Source organism: Trachinotus anak, unplaced genomic scaffold, assembly GCF_046630095.1.
Source record: "Trachinotus anak isolate AG129_WGS33_773 ecotype Australia unplaced genomic scaffold, CSIRO_AGI_Tana_v1 ptg000003l, whole genome shotgun sequence".
Taxonomy (NCBI): Eukaryota; Metazoa; Chordata; class Actinopteri; order Carangiformes; family Carangidae; genus Trachinotus; species Trachinotus anak.
Genome location: NW_027273854.1, coordinates 19,376,257 through 19,400,322, shown reverse-complemented (window position 1 = coordinate 19,400,322; position 24,066 = coordinate 19,376,257). Strand labels below are relative to the sequence as shown.

At 39.7% G+C, this 24,066-nt stretch overlaps 2 protein-coding genes across 5 annotated transcripts; one reads left to right on the top strand and one right to left on the bottom strand.

Annotated features, from left to right (window-relative positions):
- The first annotated feature begins 227 nt into the window (after nt 1-227).
- Nucleotides 228-10,358, top strand: LOC139618482 (CD9 antigen). 2 transcript variants are annotated; one of them, XM_071474428.1, is made up of 9 exons: nt 228-385; nt 645-741; nt 1,336-1,441; nt 1,565-1,662; nt 4,044-4,118; nt 4,244-4,348; nt 5,884-5,979; nt 6,120-6,203; nt 8,036-10,358. In XM_071474428.1, exons 2-9 carry the CDS (start codon nt 676-678, stop codon nt 8,249-8,251), a joined length of 846 nt encoding a protein of 281 aa, XP_071330529.1. In that variant the 5' UTR covers nt 228-385; nt 645-675; the 3' UTR covers nt 8,252-10,358. The 2 variants fall into 2 exon arrangements, with proteins under 2 accessions (XP_071330529.1, XP_071330530.1); XM_071474429.1 differs by having other exon boundaries at nt 229-385; nt 8,942-10,358.
- A 987-nt stretch (nt 10,359-11,345) lies between these two features.
- On the bottom strand, nt 11,346-20,768 carry LOC139618481 (uncharacterized). Of its 3 annotated transcripts, none has more exons than XM_071474425.1 (13): nt 20,148-20,767; nt 19,152-19,307; nt 18,822-18,940; nt 18,198-18,369; nt 17,962-18,080; nt 15,514-17,329; nt 15,148-15,237; nt 14,622-14,797; nt 14,373-14,464; nt 13,425-13,552; nt 13,030-13,210; nt 11,915-12,059; nt 11,346-11,695 (listed from the first exon to the last, which is right to left on the bottom strand). In XM_071474425.1, the coding sequence occupies exons 1-13, from the start codon at nt 20,638-20,640 to the stop codon at nt 11,573-11,575; spliced, it is 3,810 nt and encodes a 1,269-aa protein (XP_071330526.1). In that variant the 5' UTR covers nt 20,641-20,767; the 3' UTR covers nt 11,346-11,572. The 3 variants fall into 3 exon arrangements, with proteins under 3 accessions (XP_071330526.1, XP_071330527.1, XP_071330528.1); XM_071474426.1 differs by having other exon boundaries at nt 20,223-20,767; XM_071474427.1 differs by lacking the exon at nt 15,148-15,237 and having other exon boundaries at nt 20,148-20,768.
- Between the last annotated feature and the right edge of the window lie 3,298 nt (nt 20,769-24,066).

Genomic DNA, 24,066 nt, shown 5'->3' with positions numbered 1-24,066 from the left:
TGACTTCCTGTTACAAGTGGCCACGTCAAATGATACTGGATCAAAAACGAAACACGGCTCTATCATCGTTCACAACATACAGGACCAAAGATTTTACATTCCCGTAGCTTTCGTTTCCTTAAGTTTCACTTCACCTTTCACGTTGTTTCCTTTCCTCTGTCGGCACCCGCATGCTCCCCTCTGCTCATAGCTGCTACCTCGCGTCAGTCACCCCTCTCAGCCAATGGCAACACTGAGCGGGATCAAGGGGGCGGGGCATGACGCACATAGCGGCTGCAAAATGATCACGCAGTAGCATTAGGATTTTGGATCTGTTTCCTACGCGGAGGATTTTCCGGCTATCTAATCCGAGAAGAACGAGCGCTGAAACCGCCTGCAAATACAGGTATTTATTTCATTTGTAGCTCATTTTCTGTTCAACATGGCTGCCACGTCACTCGAGGTTATAATATATTTTTTAAAAGGTAGAGCACTATTTGTTTAAACGTAACAGCTTTATACAGAATTTACAGCTAAAATCCTGCATAACTCTCGAAACTACGAGGTTACAGTGTGTGTGTACGGGTGTATTTTAAATATACGTGTAGACTGCGACGCAACAGGCCTGCAGAAGTGATGAGGTAATTCCTTTATACACCTTACAGACTCTTAAGTGCACATAACAAACTGGTCATCATGGCACTGGATGGATGTGGCATCGTCTGCAAATATATCCTCGTCATTTTCAACCTCATCTTTGCGGTAAGTCTTTTATTTCTTGCTTTGCATTTTATTTACTGTATTATTATTATTATTTATTTATTTATTTAGTTTTGTAAGATGGCACTTAGAAGCAAGCATAATACAGTTAAGTTTTTTTTTTCTAGATTAAAAAAAACATACATAAATGTACTTCACTTTAATTTCTGGAAATTAACTGTACCAGTCAATGTGAAGGATGTACCAGCCACTTCTACTATTTCTCACCCACTGTCTCCACCACAGAAATTTAAAAAGAGAAATTACACTTATTCCTTTTTTTTTTGTAATGTGGTTATCGTTCTTGTGCTTAACACATGGTGTCTTGTCAACAGCCGCATGTTGTTTTAGTGTATTTATGTTGTCTGAAATGCCTTGAATAGTTCTTTTTGTTTACCTAGCTGTGGCAGGTGGTAACAGCAACAATATTTAAGTCCTGTATAGAAAATTCAGCTTCTGCTTTTGTGGAAAATGTCACACCTGACTCTATCACTAAAAAAGGACTACACCTGTCAATTGAATATTTGACAAATTGAAAGTAGCCAGCAATGGATGTGGTCTGTGCATTCACACTGTGGCTTTATTCCTCTTTGGCAGGTGGTGGGGTTTGCCTTCTTGGGTCTAGGCCTGTGGTTGAGGTTCAGCAATAACACCAGAGGCATCTTTGGAATAGATGAGCTCAACTCAAGTGCATTTGTTATTGGTGAGTTTGTATTTTACTCAAATCTGTGCCATTTCTCCCCAAAAAAACCCCAAAAAACATGAAGATTTTTTTGCTTCTTACACATATTCAAGGACAGGTGTGTCTCTGTCTTTCCTGTATCAGGTGTGACGGTGCTGATAGCTCTGGGTTCAGTGATGCTCATCGTGGTTATGTTTGGAGACTACGGTGCCTGCAATGAGAAAAGATGCGCCCTGCAAGTGGTAAGACGTTTTTTCTTTTATCCACAGTAACTGATCAACAGCACAGTTTCCTGTTATGAAACCCTTCTTTCACAACTGCTAAACTGTAACCACTAGTGAAGTTGCAAGTCACATTTGTCTGAAAATCTTGTGAGGGAGCTCTGTTTTCAACAACATAAGCTGACTACTTCAATGGGCCAAGTTGAGGTAATAAAGGAAATGAGCTTTGTTTGTTTTGGTTCTGTAGTCACAGAAATGCTGGGAAGACGGCAAAGCCCAGGCTGTAATTTTGTCTGCCTGTACAGTGTCAGCGTGCTTGCAAGCTCATATTTGCCTACAAACGCTGATCTCTACAAGAGGCAAAGAAAATGAATTTCCTTTTTCCTGCATTCAGAGAAGGCATCGCCATGGCCATGTTCAGACCTGGTATTAACATCAGTGATACCAGTGGACAGCTCTTAGTACAGGTGGGAAAGCGCCCAACGCTCATCGAGGAAGCATTTGAGATCCAATCACTCAGACCACATTTTAGCAGTATAGAGCAGTTAGAGCTGCGTGCAGCGCATCAATTCGCTTAGCCCCTCTGTTCCCCACGCTCTTGTGATCAGATCACTGAAGACGTGTGTTAATGCCAGGTCTCAACAGGGCCTATTTACTGAATAAGTCGCTACTATGCTCCTCCTCGTGAAGACAGTGGTTAATGTCAGATAGTGAAAGGTTTATTAGCACACCTGTCTGAGGCCACGATATGTAGCGGTGATCAAAAGGTGAAAATCGCTTTAGATGAAATAAATCATCCTAGGTGACCTAAGCAGCCCTGTGATGATGAGCAGCTCAAAGACTGAGACAGGAAATCAGAGCAACAGATGGATGTTTCAGTTGTGGCCTTTTAATCAAGAACTGAGAAAAACAAAAAGCTGCTAGACTACCACTTCGCTATTTCACTGAGAATTTCAACCTTTTTTTTTTTGGAGTGAATGGACTGTTCACACACAAGAGACTAAAAGTGCTAATGCAACACATGACTTCAAGGATTAAAACTGATTTTTATAATACTCATCAATAGCTAGATGATCAGCAAGCAAATCACAATAATGATGTGGGGCTCTTTAAAATGACTATTTATCTAGCAGATAAGAGCAGCTGTACAACTCGACACTTTTGTGAGAACGTTTCTGTATTGCCATTACCTTGTAGCTCTCGTGTAAGCTGCTCTGAGATCACTTGTTTGCTTGTGCTACTTCTCGCTGAGGTTTGGTTTTTAAGCTACATCACCGAAAGGTCAAATTCTGAAACCTGCAGACACATATTTTAATATTTCTAACCAGTGTATCGAAACAGTTTCAGTTTCATGTTGAGGGAAACCCAACCACACATACACGCACGCGCGCAGGTGGGAGAATGATAACTGTGAGGGAGGAATGGGGAATGTAAGGAGATCTTTTTAGTTTCTCCCTTGCTCTGCCTCTGGTGAGATCTCTGAATCTTCAGGATTCTGCACTTTTGACCGTTGTCTTTATTTGGCACGCAGCAGTCTCTTGTTTTCATTCATTGTTCTTTCTGCTGGTGAAAAGATCTAGGCTCTTTTAAGCATAAAGCCTGGGTCTGGTGGTGCAAAGTGATGTCCCCAACAACGTGGGCTTAATAAACGATTAAACAGGGATTAAAATATGTTGCAAAATCAAACATACACAAATTAGTTTTTGTTTTATTAAAATCTGCGATTACCTCCAAAAACTTCTCAAATAATGCTTTTGTTGTTTTCCCTCTGGTGCCTTGTTTAGTGGGATTTTCCAGTTTTATCTCATAGTCTTGTCACAGTGTCCCTTTGGTAGTTCAGAGGCATTCCTTCACTGTTACATAGCACAAAGGCAGAAGACTGAGAAGGCTTGTGTGTTGTAGGAACAAACAGGCCATGACATTTGCACAGCAACAAGCTGCAACACTTTCCTTCCCAGAATTGTTAATATGAAGTTTATATCTGACAAAGGAAGAAACCGCCTGCTGCTCAATACACGTTTTATGGATCGCAACACAGAACATGTCAGAACATCTCTCAGTCATTAGTCATAACACTAACAGTAAAGCAGCCTCAGTGGCCATGAAAGGCAAAGTTTATATTGTACCTCATCATGATTTTGCAGTAACCACCAACCTTTATAGATGCTTCATAAAAGAGGTGAAAATACTGTGTCTTAAAACACTTTGTAGGGTATTTTATATTTTATAAGAGCACTGACGTAAAGTGTTCTTCCTACTGGAGAAAAAACAGAAACAAGCATATTTGCATGTCCTTGTGTCGTGCTGTTTGTTTACTTGTCCCTGTGTGCTCATCAGGTTTAATAATCTGTTTCATTAAAGTCTTTTAATTAAAGTTTATTGACTTCTTCCTCTCCTTTCAGTTCTCTGCCCTTCTGGCCATTCTGGCTGGAGCTGAAATTGTTGTTGGAGTGCTCGCTTATTCCAGGAGATATGAGGTGAGAGGGAAATGGAAATGGAGAGGGAGGGGAGGACCAGTAAAATGGGATGGAAAACAATCAATCAAAAATTTAATACTTAACATTTCTAACCATGAAGTTGTGTTTTAATTGTCATAATTTAGGTTGGAGTTAACATGGCAGAGTTCTACAGCAGCATGTATGTTCTGTACGTGAAAAATGGAGGAGATCCAGGAATTGGTGTCAGTCTTACATTCGTCCACAGGATGGTAAGCACCAAGTGACTACTCCTTCATTCTAGTTTGATAAAAAGCATAGTTGTACTATGAAGCAGTTGTCTTAAAGGCTTTTTAAAGGTGTGCATTTAATCATTCTTTTCTATTTCTTTGTACAGTCCATTTATATGGAAGTCCAAAGTGTTCAATATATAAATAAAATGATTAAAAAATATTACATAATAATATAAATATAAATTATATAAATTAAGCATTACTTTATTATTTTTTTTTATTAAAAAACCTTAACTCATTATTATTATTATTATTATTATTTCACCATTATTTCATGTCAGTTTTCATGACTTGTGTTGTCACTGCCCTCTCACCTTTCAGGCACTACCAGAACTAAATGTAGCCATATATATGTCTATATCAATATTACCTATTTTAAAACTTATGGGTATGAATGTGTAAGTGGTCATTTTTATATCTATGTGGTGGTGCAGTGGTTAGTGCTGTCGCCTCACAGAAGGTTCTGGGTTCAAACCCCGGGCCTGGGGCCTTTCTGTGTTTGCATGTTCTCCCTGCGTCTGCATGGGTTCCCTCCGGGTACTCCGGCTCCCTCCCACAGTCCAAAGACATGCACATTAGGTTGACTGGTAACTCTAAACCACCCACAGGTGTGTGAGTGAGTGTGTATGAGGTTGTTTGTTTCTATGTGTCAGCCCTGCAATAGACTGGCAACCTGTCCAGGGTGAACCCTGCCCTCAGCCAATGTCAATGCCCCCGCAGTTTCCCCCCAGTTTCGGATAAGCGGTATAGAAAATGGATGGATTTATATTTATACTGCTAACTGGATTGCTCCAATGAAGTTTCGTTGTATGACCTACAATGTATCTATGTATCTATCAATCTATAAATTGTGTAAAATACCTAAATGGCCAGTAATTTCTGAAATTAAATTATTAAAATTCAACTCCATTATAAAATAATTATAATTTATTTTCATATTATAAAGTAGTATATTGTATGTATATTTATAAGTTCTTATTAAGTAATTAATTAATTAATTTAAAAACAATGCATTATATATTTTCTTTTTTTTTAATCATACAGCATTTCTCCAATGATGCTTTTATTTCATGTCAAAATTGCATTTCATAATATCAGTTTTTATTACAGTGGTTTTGTCTTTGCCCTCTCACTCTTCAGCCAATCACATGTCCCCTGCCTCTCCTAAGCTAACATGCTTAACAACCACTGCCAAATATTTAACTAGCTGGCTCAGTTAGCTACATTTAGTGGCTGAAAGGTGAGAGGGCAGTGATAACACGAGTCATAAAAAGTGACATGAAATAATGGTGAAATATCATATTGACTTAAGGTTTTGTAATTTTTTTTAAATTATTTTACTAAAGCTTAATTTAGATTATATATTTCATTAATTTATTCAAAATACTTTATTTCATAATTACTCATTTATTTATTGAAATAACTGTGATCACATGGGGGCTTCATATATTGATGATATAATGTGAAATGTCATAATCTGTCTTCATCTCCGTCCTCCTCCACCTGCTCTGTAGCTTCACTGCTGTGGAGTGACAGGGATCTCGCTGGTAGAGTTGGCCAAACAGACCTGTCCCGAGCCAGATGGATTTCTGGAGCGCATAGTCATGCCTGTAAGTTGGTGCTGAGAAATAGAGCTGTCTTAATGAAGTTGTTTTGACTTCAGCCAAGAGTTACCTGTACCTGCTGTATTCTGTGGTTAAGTACAGTACAGTAGGTGCTCACAGTTTCTCCTTTCTCGGTCGTCTTACAGAGTTGTCCTGATGTCATCGCAAATGTCTTCGACAGTAAAGCACCACTGGTGATGGGCATCTTCCTTGGAACTGGAGCTCTGTTGGTAGGCAAACATGTTGCACACTGCACATTTCTGTGCTTAGACGCAGTGAATGAATTTAATTTAACAAAATAATTTTCAAAAATTGAATCAGGGTACACTGCAGTTCATAGTGAAGAGCAATAAAATGGAATTTAGAAATATACTGAGGCACCAAACCAGGCAGCTAGTCAGAAAACAGATACAGGTCTTTGCTCCAATTGGCTCATAGTCAAATGGGTTACAGTGGCCTCCAGGGACAAGCGCTAAGGCGTGTGTGTGTGTGTGTGTGTGTGTCTGTCTCTTATTGAATATTTATTTTTAAAAAGCCACTAAATTTGGATGAGATTATTTGTTATTAGATTGATATTAAGTGCCTGACTGCTTTATGGATAGGATTCCTACAGAAATTAACGTGTGTCTAATGTCACCAAAGTCTCACTTTGAAATCCCACAGGATGTGAGCTGTTGCAGGGTGTTTAAACTTAAGTTAGAGTGAGAGATGGTCATGCAGTAAAGAGTGGGAGCACACAAAGTACAGCTTATTATCTAAAAGTTCAAGTAGTTCAAGTTTGCACATTTCTGAATTGTGGCAACAAAGCAATGCGCCACACTTCCTGAAGCTCTCACAGGATGCCTTTGGGGGACAGGGACACACTGAAGTTGTGGCTACTTGTGCTAAAATCAATGAATTCACTCCTTGCAGACCATAGTGATTTTACTGGGACGACTACTGCAGGTCAAATAGGAGAAGAAATCCTACACCAAAGTACATTTTCTACTACTTTTATGTAAAATTTTTACATTGCTGAATTGGTACTTTTACTTAAGTAAAGGATGTGAATACTTCTTACACCACTGAAGTCACACAATAAGACAAACAAACTAACCAATCGAGGCAGCGTAAGACCAGCAACTCCCACGTTCTGCAAGATAAAATTACTCTTTTTGTCAATGGAGTCCGGTGCTGATATATCAGCTGTTTCTAGTTAAACAAAAGAGATCTTGCCTATCTCTGTGGTGGTCCTTTTTATTATAATGTTGTCAGACACCTATAATAACAATCAGAAAAAACACTGTTAGTGGACGTACTTTGACAGGGACAAATGCTCAGTGGAATTATATTGCATTCATTTTTTGTTTGCCAGTTATAGCATTCCTGCTCAATATTTGTCCAATTACCAAATTTTTTGTCCCTATCAATTATTTAGTCCCAAAGAAAAATAGGACTCAGGTTTAAAAATTAGTCATCCATTAAGATTCATCCTCTGGAAACAATGAATGTCCGTGGCAATTAAATAGTAGTAGTAATAACAATAATAATAATAATAATAATAATATGCTAAACTAAAATGGTGAATGTACCTGCTACACATCAGCATGTTAGCATTGTCATTCTGAGTATGTTAACATGCTAACATTAGCATTTAGCTCAATGCACCGCTGCGCCTAAGAACTTCTCTCAGAGCTGCTAGAGTTAGACCGTCCTACACTGTTTGGTGAAATGGATAAAAACTGAAAACAATGAGCCTTATTTATATTGCACTGCAAACATAAACTCTACACTGCGTACAATACAGCACATGAACTTAAAGTTAAAACACTATACTGAGGGAACAGATTGAGTGACAGTGAAAGTGACAAATATCTTTGTGAAGAAACTGCATCATTCAGCTGCATGCCCATGGACAAGCTTAATTTTGTCTTTTGCTCTTGTTGATTATAAAGGAAATAACCATGTTCTAATCACTCTGCATTCCCCTGTCTCTCTCAATCAATACTTCTCCCCCTGCCTTGCTTTAAAACATTTTTTTTTTCTTCTTTTCTTTCATTCTCCCAATCATTGGTTCGCATAGATCATAGCTCTGATTTGCAGCACGACGCTTAGTGCAAAGATCCGTCTGTCTGTCTCATCGCCTCAGTACATCATCCTGACTCAGTCCACCCCTGCCCTGGCTAACCCCCAACCATCTCAGCATGAATTTGTCTCCACCTCCTACCCCTGCCCTGACCAGGACCCGGTCATCTTCACCCCCCTCACTGTGGCCAACATCCCTGTGGCTCAGGCCTAGTGCGCTCAGATCAGCTTTCACTCTCACTGTAATGCTGTCCTGATGTCGTCAACTCCCTTTAAAGGAAATATCCACCCTAAAAGACCTTAAACACAGTAACGGTGACGTCTGCGCTGGTGGCGAATCTTTCCTCATTCCTACAGATAATCGGCCAAATGCTAAAGATTTTCCAAGCACAGCTACAGTGGGTGAATTTAACAGCAGACACATTTTAAATCAAAGTCAGTTATAATAATTATTCACATATTTTCAACAGTCATGCATCACTAAGCTACATTTAAAAAGAATCAATTCCTCTCTCCTTTCCTAACTTTCTGCATTTAGGTGGAAATTATTTTTGTCCGTCCCACCAGTGTAAAAAACTGCTACTAAAGTTTTTTCTGTATTTTTCTATTTACTGGTAAAGAATGTAGCATACATTACAGGAGTTGGATTTTTCCTTTATATGTCTTCTTATTCCTCACTGAACACTTTGCCTTTTCCAGTTTCACACAAGCTTCTGTTTACATGGCTGCATGCAGACTAGTAGCAGGGGCTTCGCTGCAACTAATCTCCCAGTATCTCATCCTGTGGCTGGTTTAATCGTGGAGGTGTAAACGAGGAGGACGCAGTTTGGGTTTTTCACTGCACAGCCCCTTATGCCATCCCTGCTCTTTACTTCCCCTTCTCCTTCTGTGTGTGCAATGATAGATTACTGCCCTGGTCTGCACCATTATCCTCCTGCAACAGATCAAGAAGATCAATCGGGACATCACTGCCTACTATTCCACCGTGTACTAAAGAGGAGGATTTCAACCCTTCCCCTCCTTTGCCTCATCTATGAAGACCATTGCTGGAATTCAGGCTCAAACATGAAATCAGTGTTTACAGACTTTCCTCTGTATGTCAACTACTGATCACACTAGTTTTTTTAACTAGAATTGTGTTCATTTTTATTTTTATGTCCTGAAACATTACATTGAGCCAATAATCTGACCTATAAAACAAATTCCTGCTTTGGTCAGAGCAACAGTCAATATTTTATTGTGCTTTTCAAGCATGTTTTATGCCCTGGGTGAAATGTATTTTACTTATGATTAGCTGTTACTCATCCGACTAGAGACCGTGACAGGTAGACACCATGTGTGCGCTGACCTGACAGGCCTCTGGATGTGGGCATACGATAAGTAATCTGAGGATGAAAACAACACATCCACTGGATGGATGAGAGACTCGTTTATAACAAATGTCCACCTGCCTGTCACACATTTTAGCTGTTATCTTGATATGCAGTGTTTTGTAATATAATGACAACAGCTCTAATACTTTTAAGTTTTGTGCTTATTTTCTTTTTGTCTGTTGCTGCATGTGGACAAGTTCAACATTCACTGAGCCATGACAAGTACCACTATTTGTTAAAAGTGTATGTATAAATACAAAAGGGATCATTTTATTAAAAATCTGTTAAGTTTTTATGTTAGATTTGGTAAAAGTGAGTTGTTCTTTACATTTTAAGGGGTTGTGCTACATCATCTTCGCTCTGCTCTCCACACCAGTCATTAAGTGACTAGACAGTTAGCTTCACGTTGTTGTTGATACTTATTTTATTACTATCGAGGTGTAAAGTTATATTGGTCCAAGAGTAATTTTTATTTGCTATAGTTTTGTAAAACCTGCATTCCACCTAAGTTCCTTTGTTAATGTGTGAGCTCAAGGGCCACAGGACTGGACGGAAAAAGAGTCAAGACCTTCTTGAGTGTGACAGAAATTTTCTGCAGCTTCTGTGTGAGGCTGTTAAACTGACTGTACAAAGAGTTCAAAAGAGCTGTGAAGAATCAAGCGCTGCCTTCCTACTGAGGAATTGTCATTAAAATAGTTAAACTTTCATTCCCTCAGGTTTCTGTTCCTGATAAAATTTACCAAATAAAAATAGATTAAGTGACCTACTTAAAAAGGAAAACAGCTGAATGCCTTGAACTGTTTGTTTTATTTCCGTGTACTCTTTAGTACTAACTATTGCATTGGACTATATTGTTTTTAAGTTCACAATTTCAGAAATAAATATTGTAGTGTTTTTTCTTCTTCAGTAACACTTGTGTACTTGTTTCAATAAAATGACAAAACAAGAGTGCAATTTTGTCATTGTCTTTATTTCATTGCTCACACATCAGGGTTGGGACCTATGAGGAAAAATAAGTTAACGTAGTGACGTATGCATCTTCAAAGCTGATGAATCACATTTTACGAACAGCTCATGATTTCACTCATTTGATTCTAATGCAGCATTATTTGTGTTGAATTTGTGGTTGTTGCTCTAAGCTGTGGCCTGTTTTTAAAGCTCTGGACTCTTGGAATGCAAAGTCAGATATAATGACTTAATTGGATCATGAGAATGAAAATTATGTCCCCACATATATTTAGTGCATTGAAAGGAATCCATCTGTGCAGTTTTCTCTGTTTGTAACAGTTCCTTGTCTAATGGTTGTGTCCTTGATTGTTTTAAAACTGCTTGTGTGATCCCACTGCCAACCCCTCTCTCCCTCAAAACTTCGGACCAAATTTACAAATTGCCTTTTATATCAAAAATTTTAGGAAAAAAAAGTGTCCAAGCAACTCCTCTGCACTGGAAAACAACAAGTTACAGTCAGGCTTTAGCAAATATCAAGGTACTGAGACTGCTCTGCTCAACATTACTGATGACCTTTTACTGGCTGCTGCTTATGGCATGTTCTCAGTACTCGTACTTCTGGACCTTTGACACAGTTGACCACACTGCTTTAGAATAATTTTTATTTTACTTGTCGAATAGGAGGTTGTGTGTCTCTGTGAACAACCCTGCCTCTCAGGGCTCAGTTTTAGCACCAATTTTATTTAGCTTTTACCTACTTCTTCTTGGTCACATTATTCAAAGACAGACTGAAACCCCATGGTTTAAGACTTAGATGAACTGGACAGAATGTGAAAGCAAAGCAACCTGCAAGTGTAACACATTTATGGAAACTTCTCTTCATTGTTTGGATGATTTTTTTAAACAATGTCTCATTTCCATTGTTGAGAGAACATCACAAGTGTGTTCAGCTGCTGGATGAGTCAGAAATTTTGACAAAATTTAGGATTTACGATTGGATTTTTTCGTTGCTTTATTATTTATTTGTTCTCAGAGATAACAATATATACATATCAGTAACAACTGAAAAAACAGAGGTGTTCTAAAACCATTGACATACACATGCAGCACGTATAGGGATAATGGTTTTCTGTTCAACCTCAAATCCACAAGTCCTTCAAAATATGAATATATTTCTAACAAATTTATAAGAACCATGTGAGCCTCCAGATGAACTACTGAACCACTTCCCAGTTCCTCTTGTGTCTTTCTACTGTGTTGAACTTATTGTTGCTCCAGCTGACAGTGCAGTCACCATCTGAGGCAGAGCACACTTCTGTCAAGCACAAAAAGTAGATCTAGGGGAAGCAAAAAAAACAAACAAAAAAAAAACGTTAAAATGGTTAAAAAGTAATAGTCTACATTTAGCTACCATTATGAATTTACTTTACTGTGTTTTGAGAGTTTACTTATCTTTAGGAGGCCTAACCTTAAAAGCACCATATTATCAGTCACTTCAGAGACATGAATGCAGTAGGTGTTTACTTGTGAGTGTGAGTTAGTTAGGTGGGAGGTACCTCTGGATCCCCCAGGAGAGAGTGTCCTCCTTTAGCCATGTAGGAGGAACTGTCTGTGGGCAGGGACAGGAAGCTGGAACTTATGATCCTCCGGATGTGGTGGGGGACAGAGCGTGGGGAGGAAAGCAGCTGTGAATCACCCTGGCTGGGGAAGATAAACAACATATAACAGGACTGTTACAACTGAAGAAAGGAATAACATGCAAAAAGCAAGGTTGCTTACGCCACAGAATACAGATGTGTAGGACAAAATTAAATGTAAAATGTTTTACAAATGTTAAGTTTGTCCTGAGGGTGGCTCTAGAGATAAGACCATGAGATATTTTAAATCAATTAACATGCCTGTACCATCTGCTAATCAGATTTTGATTAGATTTCTCCCAGAAATGTGGAGTCATCCTCAAGGGGCCGTCAGTGTTCACTGTAGACTTTTACTTACTATTGTCACTGTGTCACATTAGGTGATCATATTGCCCCCTCTCCATCATTGCTTGCAGTTTTTCATGACATGCATAATTTATCAAGAGGGGCCACCTTCTCTTTGTGAAGTTCAAACAAGGCAAAAAGGTGTTTCCATCACAGTCTTGAGGTGTTTGTCATCAGTCACAAGGGGAAATTAACAAAATTGTCATACTGACATTCATCATTCTTCACACCCCTGATTAGGCACTGAGCATCTGTCAATTCAGGCCATTATTACTCTGACACTGTAGTGTGATCCTGGGATTAGGTTTGTTATTATAGGGGTAACAATGGCTGCTCAGATTTAATCTAAATTCAATAAAATACTGGTGTATGAAGAACAGGTAATAATATACTGAAATGGCCTGTTGACTCCTGCAGCTGCATGAGACATTCAAACAGTCACATAATACAACTACTGTGTGGATAAAGACAAGCTTCTGCCATCAGATAGAGTCATATGCTTGGTGTAGTACAATAACACATTAAGTCAACAGTGCCAAGCATTACTGTCTTACATAGGTATAAGATGTTTAATCAGCTAAAAAGGATAAAGTAGTTGGTTGTTCTTGAACTCTTGAGCTTTGTGACTATAAAAAGGAACATTCAGACGGAATTGGCATTTATTTTACATGATCTCTGTATAAACATACCGACTGTGAATGAGGATCCAGCTGGTATAAGGAGACTGAGTGTAGGCCAGGCAGGAGTGAACCAGCAGCACCAGGTCTGGCTCTGGAGGGTCCAGCAGGCTCACTTCAAGATAAAGTGGTCTGCCTCGCATGAGACTGAGAGGCAGGTGAGCCTCAGGGTGGTAGCTGGTGAAGGACTCATCTACCAAGAAAAGAATTATATTCTAACATTAAACAAAATTGAGTGATCAACAACAAGTAAATGATAATTTCTAATAATGCTCAGGCATCACCTTCATAACAGGCCTACAGAAGACCTGGTTCATTGACGGCTCACTGACTGTGAAGACTGAATTAAACTATCAAGAGGTGTGATGTGTGGTTTAATGAGATTACCAAAAAGAAAAACTGCTCACCTATTGCTATTCTCAGTTGCACAGCGACAGAGGCTGGTGTAGGCTGAATGGAAGGTGGAGGTTGATCCATCACATGGAGCCTTACTTCACCTGGAGAACCAGGGGAGGAACTACACTCCACCATCAACCTGTGGATCAACAGACAACTGACTTACAGGAGACGGCAGGGCATAGAAAAAAAATCAAACATCGCAACGTTTGTGGTCTATAAGGGTTGTAGTGTTTCCTTTAGGAAAGCTACAACTCACTGTGTTATTGTTCTAAACCAAGCATCTGATGGCAGAAGCTGTTGTAGCTTTCCTTAGCTACAACACTAAGGATGCTATTTTAAGAACACTACCTATTTTTCTCCTATTTTGTGTTTTGGTTTGTGCCCCTCATTATAGAAAATGAACATGAAATAATCATATTGGTGGTCTTCAGGGTGAGTGTAGTAACTATCTTTTTAAGCTTAATGAACGCCATTTATATTTAAAAAAAAAAAAATCAAAAAAAAAAAAAAATCAGGACAACATTTTTATTTAAGTATGTGCATTTTAACTGATCATATTGAACTTTATGACAAATTTGTTAAATGGATAACCAGACGAGTGTCCCTCGTGGACCCCTGTAGATTCTTCATCTTTAGTCCATTGCATTGTGGGGTAAACAAAAGAACAAATTTCATCTAAAACAATGGAATAAACTGCAGAAATAAGAATACTAACAGGAAATGTCAGTAGAAGCCCTCACAATGATCAGTACAGAGATATAAAAATCTTTGATCCTCCCTCAGCTGTTTGAGAGTAGGAAGGGCGACAGAACAAACTTTCGTGCTACAAGATGTTTGCAATGCAAATGTTTGACATCATAGTCAAATGAGATTTCCCACATCCCTCTGAAATAAAATGAACATTGAACTCTGAATAGAAGATACTTACCAAATACCTGCAAACAGAAGAAACATACCTGATGGGGGAGTACTGCTCAGAATCGTGGTCTTGTTGAAGAGAATGGAAACCTTGGACTTCCAAAAGATGAACCACTGTCTCACCAAACTCCTAACAAGGATATGACATTACGAAAATGGTTTACATCATTTCACAAAACAAAGCTCTCTCCAGTTGACTGCAAGTGACAAGAAATGAGATCAGTCAAAGCCAAAGCTTTGTGGACAGCATCACTTTATTTAGCTGTGACCACAAAAGTGAGCCTTACAAGTTTGTTTACTCCACAGCCATCCAGGGGCACAGTGTAGATGTCAGGGTCAGAGGTCAGTCTCTGCAGTGTGCAGGACACATTACTGTTCTCAGAGGGATGAGGAGGAGGGGCCAGTGTGGGCTCCACCACAGAGTCAGGCACCACAAAGACAAAATGCTGTCCCATTGTACAGTCTGTTGACAGACAGACAGACAGACAGACAGACAGACAGACAGACAGACAGACAGACAGACAGACAGACAGACAGACAGACAGACAGACAGACAGACAGACAGACACACACACACACACACACACACACACACACACACACACACACACACACAGTAAAACAGTGTTTAAAAACCCTTCTGAATAAATATTCAAGTGGAGGCAAGATCACAGACTCATTTCTTCAAATCTTTGGCTTGGACTTTTTGCCTGAACGCCTACACATCAGTCATCCAATTGTGTGATTTTCTTTATTGTGAATTAATTTAAGTCAGACAAGTCTTAACAAGGTTGGTGTTTTGGAGAGACTCACCCTTCACAGGGTATGAACAGCAGACATCTGATACAGGGCCAAGGCCACAGGGCGAGGCAGAGGGTGTGTATGTGTTTGCCTTGAGGCGATCTGTGTGTGCATAGAATAAACAAGGACAGGAGAGCTAGTTACTATTATATCTATTCAACGGCAAAGAGAGGACGGGTGAATTAAAAGATGAGTCAGAGTTTATGCCACACAAGTGTCAGGTTACAGCTAGAGAAAGATGCCAGGATTGAACTACTGTCTGCCCCCTTGTGGTGATCTGAGGTAAAGACACCAACTCTACACATCTGTCTTTGCACAGAGAACACTTCCACTAACCCAGAGGCAGAGGTGTAAACACAGCTGAACTAAAGACTTTACCTCTCATTTCATCGTCCAGCCTCTCTTCTTCTCCACCAGGATGCCCCAAAGGATGATATGGATGTTGCTGAGTCATAAAATGGGAATAGAAACTATGGGAAGGACTGTGCAGTGGCCAAGGGATGCTGGGATATCCTGCTTCAGGAGCATGATCCAGTGAATCCATCCTGCTGTGGTCAGAGTCAGAGGGAAGCTTAGACTGTGATTTTGAGGATGCTTTTTCAGAGTCAATACTGCCTGCAGGATGTAGTTCCTGGTTGTCTGTGGACACTTTAGGCTGGTAGAAGAGGTAGTAATAGTAGTAGTAAGGATGTAGGAGGCCATTTTGAACACCATATGCTGATTCTGTGGGTGAAGCAGTGGTTTGATGTTTGCGATAAGATGGATGCGACACTGGAGAGGAAGATGTTTGAAGCAGTGGGTCTGAAGCTTCTTTGGATAAAGGTGCAGACACATGGTTGTCAGTTCTCTGTAAACCTTCAGGTGCATAATACATCTGATAGTAGTGATAGTAAGGGTGGTAGTTGTATGGGTAAGGAGGAGGATTATGGTTAGATTGACTGGGAAAAGTGGGTTGTGCAGGAGGAGGCACTCCAACAGGGTTTGGTTCAGGAGAATAATTAGGTGGGAGGCGAGGTTGGACTGTAGGAGACACAGGTGTAGAGATTCTCATTTTGTCATCCAACTCTGGTTTTACATCATCATCATCATCAGCTTCAGACAGAAGTGGATTTTTGATCCGGTCGGCTCTGTATTTTTCAATATTAGTCATTTCATCTGCATTTGGCTGATCTCTGTAGGGATTCACATTGTATTTTTCATGAACTGGAAGCACCGATGAGCGAGAAAGTGGGTGAATGTCGGACAAATTTGTTTTTGCAGCCATGTTGTGATGTAGAGGAGCCAACCTTTTAGCCTCGCCTCTAGAAATATGTGCAAAGTTATAGAAGTAGTGGTATGGATAAGGCTGTGGATAAGGTGCAGGAGGTGCAGGGGCTTGGTGAACAGATTTAGGACTTGCTTGAAGGATGTAAGGATGAGAGGCAGCATCAGGCACAGACTGAGGGACCTGGTCTGAGTTAGCCTCGGACTGCTGGACATTGGGGGGCAACACAGGAAATTCACGGGTATGAGAATTAGTTGAAGGCAATTCTTCAGGAACTTCAGGACCGGGATCAGGGTCTCGAGGTGGGCCAGGAAGAGGGATTTTGGGGTGATGGTAGTAGTGGTAGTATGGATTGAAGGCGTAGCTGGGAGGCTGGAGAGAAGGAGCTTCAACTTGATCTGGAGAGCCTGTAGCTGAGCAAGGAGACTGTGCAGCACTCTGCTTCTCAGAGACACCTAAGACAGGAGTTTCTCGTTTTTGTTGTAGATCTGGATACACTTGGCTTGAATCTTCCATTTCATCTGTAGATGATAGAGAACTGCGTACACCTAACTGTTTATAGGCCTCCCTGACAGGAATCTGGTGGGAGTAGTGCTCCAGATAGACTGGCTGGGAATCAACAGGAGGGAGAGGCTTTGGACCCAATGTAGGGTCAGGAGTTGAAGATGAGGGAGTCAGAGGGTTATGTGCATCATAAAGATCAGGTGTAGGATACTGGTGATGATATGTAGGGTGAGGATAGTAAAGTGGGGCCAGGTAGAAAGGTGGGGCCCATGGAAAAGGCTCCAGGGTTTCTGGTTTCAGCTGTGTTGTGCCCCTGCTGTTGACAAGAGGCTGATGGGTTAGTGAGGGTTCTTCAGGGGGAGAACCTGGACAGGACAGTGTGAATGTTTTTTCTCCTATTTGAAGATAAAGTGTGTATTTTCCAGCCTGAAACAAAGATCAGATTTTCTTTAAGAGATTTTTTAGAAATGTAACACATGCACAGTTCTGTTTATGACACGAGAGTAGACATCTGAACTCTGTGTTAACTCAATATTTGATAATGTTGCAAACATACAAGGATTTATTCAGTTATGAATATTGTGCAAGGAAGTTAACTACGTCCATATTTGCCAGTTGAGGTGAGGGTTCAGAAATGTATTAGGAAATAATGTGGGGGTCATTTCATACCTTCTGTAATACTTTTTTGTTTTCAAAATGATAAAATCTCCAGACACATTGAAAAAACTAGATTTTGTCTTTTATGTTTAAGTATTTTGAGTTTTGGTGATGATAGGAGATTTAATTTATATAATTTATAACATTTCATTAATAGTTGACAGATGATTTTTGATTCTTGAAGATATTTTGATTCTGTTTTCTAGTGGAAATGTATTAGCTTTAAGAGGTTCTTTAGTGGATTAAATTATATAGAAATTCCCTCAAATGTTTCCATTAACAAGTTTAACAAAAAACTTTCACATACCAAAAATGCAATTTTAGTAGTTTACAGCAGCATCACTTGTATCCACCTACAGTATATGTCAGCAGTAGTTATTTTTTTCTGAAATTCTCCTCACCTTCACTGTGACGCCACATGTAAGGTATGGAGCAGTGATTACAATCTCTGCACCTTGTGTGTCCAAGATGTAGCCACACCGCTCAGCTAACAACACCAGAGGGGTCCACTCCCCTCTCACTTAAGTGAAAAGGGGGAAAAAAAAACAAAAAAAAACAAAAAACACATGATTTTTATCTTAAAGCCAGGAAAGAAACATTAAAATGAGAATGAAAAGTTTAAGTTTTTGGTGTTTACCATTTATCCTCAGCTCCTCTGTAGCAGACCGTCTCTGCACTTTGACAGTCATACCATACGGGGAGCAGCACAAGGAGGACAGGCCTGTGGCATGAGGCTGTATCTGAGAGACTGGACAGGACATCTTGACTGGAGCCCCCCTCCACAGCAGGGGCAACACATAGCTGCCATCCTGACCACACACATTTTAACAGCGTTTTTAAAATACTTTTACTGCCCTGGGCTGAAAACATTTTGCATATATTAGAGAAGACGTCTCTATGTTTAAGAAACAAGCTTTTCTCTTGAAATAATTAAAACATGAGTCAACCGTGTGTTTAAGTCCCTAACTATCTTGATGAAATAAGAGTGTACTGAGTCATCAGGTGAAATGTATTATTCATCTTAACTGTGTGAACAGTTAGTGGTGAACTGTGATTATTGCTGTTAAAAAATGAAAGTAAACACCAAACAAAGTAAGAACATTTTTAGGTGACCATCAGGGCACAGAAGCAACCTGACTATCACTCATAGTCAAAGTGTGTTGAGACCCTGAGGCAGTACTAGCTATTTGGTAAAAGTCAGCAGTGCTAAACTCATGTGTGCATTAGAACCTGAATGATTTATACTGTTTGGATCCTGCACCTCTTGTGTGACATGGCAGGCATCGTAGTGAGCCATCAGACTGAGGTCTCTCCATGTGGTTTGAACCGAGTAACCACACTGAGGCGGCAGCTGGGACAGGGCCACAGATGACTCATTCGCTGAGACACAAATAGACACCAAAGGAAAACTTTAATTTCACTCTTCTGAAAAAAAAAAAAAAAAAAAGGGATAAATTAAGGTCGAGATACACCAGCTCCAAATATACTATACAGTACATTTCCCAAATTAAAACTTAAAGCTATGGATTCCACTGTCACTATCCAAGTCATGGAGCTGGAGTGTTTATAAATGGAGAAGATGTAGCCTCACCTCGATCCAGCAGTAGTTGTACAGCTCGTCTCCTCCTGACAATGAGGGTCATGGCATCGTGTCCACACTCCACCACAGGCTGGAGCCTCTGCCAGCTCTCCTCTGAGCCTCTGAACTGCTGACCTCTGATCCTCCCCTGGCCTCCCTCAGCCTGGACTGGTAAACAAAAACAAACCAGCCCAGAGGTCGCAACAGACAGGACATATATAACATGTCAGTGTTTGTATTTTTGTGGAACATAAGGCAGTGAGTGGGTTTGTCAGTGGGCGAATCACTGACTGCAACTTTCAGAAAAGAAAAGAAATCTTATCAAATTGAGATTAAAATTTGTCTTCAGTGTGGCTCCAGAAAAAAAAAAAAAAAAAAAACAGTACACACAACACTTCTCATCTGATAATTTTTTTTCTCATTTATTTGTTTTTTAAAAATTTATCAGCGACCACAGTTTCTTAAATACAGGGTCTGTGCTCTATTTCATACCCATTTAGCGAGACTTAATATTAAAAATGTGACCTCCTGTAAGTAGCAGTGTGTAGACAGATACTGCTAAAACAGCTGCATTAGGCTAAAGCACTTCCATCAACATATTGCGACTCTGTCTAAACACCCAATTAAAAAGGTTTTAGATCTGTTAGTTGTGATGTTAGTATTATTAATCATGTGCTGCATTCCACCATAGTCCCCCTTCACTAAAAAAAAAAAAATAGAGCACAAATTGTTGTCCAAACATTTTTCTACTCCAGAAAACATATTTGGAAGGCAAATTTAAGATTTTTCTTCTTTCTCCCTTAAAATCTTGCCAAAATTCACATCCAGAAAGTCCAGAATAGTCCAGGATAGAGTAGGACTATAATGACATCACCTACACAGCAGCACCATGTTTCCAGCACCAAACCTGGATGCTAAATCTACATTCTTAGGGACAAGTTACTACTAAATATGCAACTAAACACTGTCAAGCACTGTCATACAGAGGACTTACGAGGAGTATCTTACCTGAAACAGCAGAATCTGATTGGAAGCCCACATTAGGGATGTTTGCTTCAAGTTGACCGACAATGTAAAAACTACCTTTAATTATCTGCTTAATTTGTCCTTTGGTGCAGTCCTCATTAGACGGGTCGTTAGACGAATACATCCACTCTCCCGCGGTTTGTGGTTTCTGGTGATTTTTGAAACTTGTGTCACTTGAAGAAGACGCCATTCTGGCTCTCAATCTCTGTCGAGGCCTCCGTCCAGAGGGTTTGGTCAGTGCTCCGTCATCAGAGACTTGTTCTCCCTGCCTTGAGTCGAGGCCTTGCCGCTGTCTGTCCTCTCGGCTGGAGGTGTAGCTTGCTCTTGTCGTCGTTAATTCTTTGTTCCTGACATTATGAAAAGCCAAATCAGAATTTGGTTGGGATGAATAAGTAGGTTCACACCGGCCAACTGAAGGCAAAGTTATTATTGTGATGGCGTAAATGAGAAAGTATCCTTTTTGTTTTAAATGCATTTCCAATGCGAGTTTCTGTCTGTGCACCAAAACACTGGGACAGAGCGAACACCTGCAGTGTTTTAGTAGACTTCCTAATAACACACCTGTTCACTAATTAGCCAGGGTGGCAAGTGCTCAGTAGGTGGCGCATTATCATCGCAACTGGGGCAGATGTTCTTTTTTTTTTTTTTTTTTTTTTTTTTTTTTTTGTAGTTTAAGTTAGAGGTGTTAAAACATTGTTGACATTAATTTCTGCATTGTTCGGGCTGTCATTTCATTTTGTATTCTTTCTTTTTTCGGGCCATATTAAGCTCTGAAACATCTCTTTACTTCAAAATCATGATTATATATTTGTAACTAATTCAAAAAAATTGAAAAAGTTTCAAGGTAATAAATAAATGTTTTTTTAACTGTTAATGAAGGCACTTGGTCCTTCACCCTGTAAACCAAATAGATAATTAGTTTTAAGCAGAACACTGATTGTGTTGATGAATTTATTTTTTAATTGAAATTTATTCTTTATACCAACTATTAATAAGCTTTGGCACAAGGACTTTTGTCCACTAGAGGGCAGCACTGCATTGCATGAAGTCAGCAATTGTAGAGAATTATTTTTCATCTGTACCTGATGTACATCTCTTATCTATCTATCTATCTATCTATCTATCTATCTATCTATCTATCTATCTATCTATCTATCTGTCTGTCTGTCTGTCTGTTACAGTATAATATCACAATATCTAAGCAGACAATAGGGGGGGATTTTTAGAACACACATACAGTATTATATTTTTTTTAGAAATAACTTGCTTTCCATGTGTTTTATACTTTTGAGTAGGTGAATCCTTCTTTTAAAAAACATTTCAAATGCATTTGTGGCTCTGCTTTTCTAACAGATTTCATGCCACCATTACATTGAAGACATTTGACCTTTGCCCTCTTTCTAAGAAATCTATAAGTATTCTCTCTGTATTGTCAAACTAAACCTATGATCCTTTTAATTTTTTTTTATATTATTTACATTATTGAAATGAAATCTCTATTTCCAGTGTTCCTCATGGTAGACTGCCATCTGGCCTGATTGTAAAACATAAATGTATCAAATATGGGTTTAACAAGCTATAGATGCACCATCTTTCAATGAAAAATAGTGATATTATCTGTGAACTACTGTGTAATCAGCCCAGAAACAAGATCACTGTAAGTTTACCGCCAAGTCCACCATCTGACAGTAAGTGACTCTGCCAAGCTGTGATCAGTCATCACATTGCGGTCATGATGTTATCAACTGAGGTAATTTTCTCTCAGTGAATGAGGAATGTTCTGTCTGTAGGTTAGAAGAGGGCAGAAGAACCAGATGAACCCCACATCCACTCAGTTTGAACCACCACCGATGAACAGTTTGAATGATTTGAACAAGTTCCCTTCATAAAGAGGATCTGAAGCTGTGAGTGTGTGTGTGTGTGTGTGTGTGTGTGTGTGTGTGGAGAAGTGGGAAGGTTGATCAGTTGATGATGGGCGCGGCCGTGTGATGACTCATATTTGGAGTTGCCTAGCTACAGCCAGGAGTTGTTTTCTTTAGACTCCGAGTGCGAGTACAGTCTGGATTTCATTGAGAGAGCAAGGCCTTGTGGGGGCGGCATAAATGCAGGGGTGGCACCGAGCAGGAAACAGGAGGAGCTGAAATGTTCCCAAAGTAGAGAAGGAATCACGTGAAGAGAAACTGGGGTTAAATGTAGTAATGTCAGCGAGGGGGGGGGGGGTCTACAAAAAGAGTGCTCAGGGTGAGGAAGTGAATCAAGAATGAAAACCCCTGGCCAGTAACCATGGAAACGGGTCGTCTTGACTAAATATGAGAAATTCTTTTTTTTATTGAATGTAAACGGTGGCTAGGGCACCACACCACAACTGACACACACGACATTTGCCCCACTGGAAGCTGTCTGGTTCATAACAGACTCCTCAAAATGTTTCTGTCTGATTTTCAGTCAAACCACAGGCAGCCAGCCAACAGAGCACATGCAAACTTCACTCAGAGTTTGTCTCTGTCTGCCCATCTCCCACATGATTGGCTGGTCTGTACCATATTATTTCTCTTCTCTTCTCTTCTCTTCTCTTCTCTTCTCTTCTCTTCTCTTCTCTTCTCTTCTCTTCTCTTCTCTTCGCTCTTTGATTCCAGTCTACTAATACTACATATTCTTACATTTTAATCAAATATACATTATATGTAAAGAATATATATTTATAGTAAACAGGTGTATAAAATCAAAAAATAGTTTATTGTTAATAATGAAAATTTGAATAAAAAGTAATATATTATATTAAATTGTATATATAAAAAGCATTTCAAATATATTACCTAAGATGAGCAAACAAAGCAAAAAACAACAAAAGTGGGTGGAATAGTAGGAATACAATTTGAAATAAGATTAGATTAAATTAAATTTAGGATTAATTAAAGATTAAGCAAAAACAAGGTCATACAGGATCATCGTCACTGACATTACAGTGTATTGTCATGTGATTTGGCTGACTAGAGAAAACACGAGGCCAAGTAGAGACCCTGTGGAACACCATTTGGACATCTGAAATGTGATAGGTATTTGAAACATGCTTATCAATACTTACCAAATGACTGGGTCACAAATGATGCTAAATTGAACCTAGGACTTTGGGGACCATGGCAAAATTCATGTTGCCGAGCTGCTCGTACATCCACATCTTGAATATGCATTCCAAAACAAGAGACGCCTTCAGTTGCTTACTGATTAAATGAGGCTGAGGTCGCCTTCAATTAACAAGTGACTGTGGAGCAGAAGGCCGCGACTAGAAAAGCACACTGGGGAGGTGACCATTCCTGGAAAATGAAACTGATGATCATCTCACTCCTGAGACACATAGAGGGCAGTGGGTAGGAAGGTCTGTGTGTGTGTGTGTGTGTGTGTGTGTGTGTGTGTGTGTGTGTGTGTGTGTGTGTGTGTGTTCATTCTCCAGTGTCTGTGTGACACTCCTTAAGAGGTTGATGAGTACGTAAAACGTATGAACGAATGTTGTTTATTTGTGTCACTACTTATATAAAAAGGTGAGGATGTGAACATGTATGTGGATATCCAAGTAAGTGTGAGTTCATGTGTGTGAATGTGTGTGTGTCACTCCTCTGCTGACATGCCTGTGCAGTAGCTTGTCATCAAAACCAGCCCGGTGACACTGGGAGCATGAAGGTGGCCGATGGTGATAGTTTCCAATTAGTCAACAGCCTGTGGTGAGATGAGAAGTTTCAACACAAAGCCACTGACATCAGACCCTTTTGTTTGCTCCGCCTAATTCAAAAGAACGTTCACAGTCCTTGAAATTGCCCCTGGAAATCCTGTAAATACTGCATACGCTCAGGCTGGTTTTGTTATAAATCTCAGGGCAGGGTGCAACATTGTGTAAGAAAGGGAA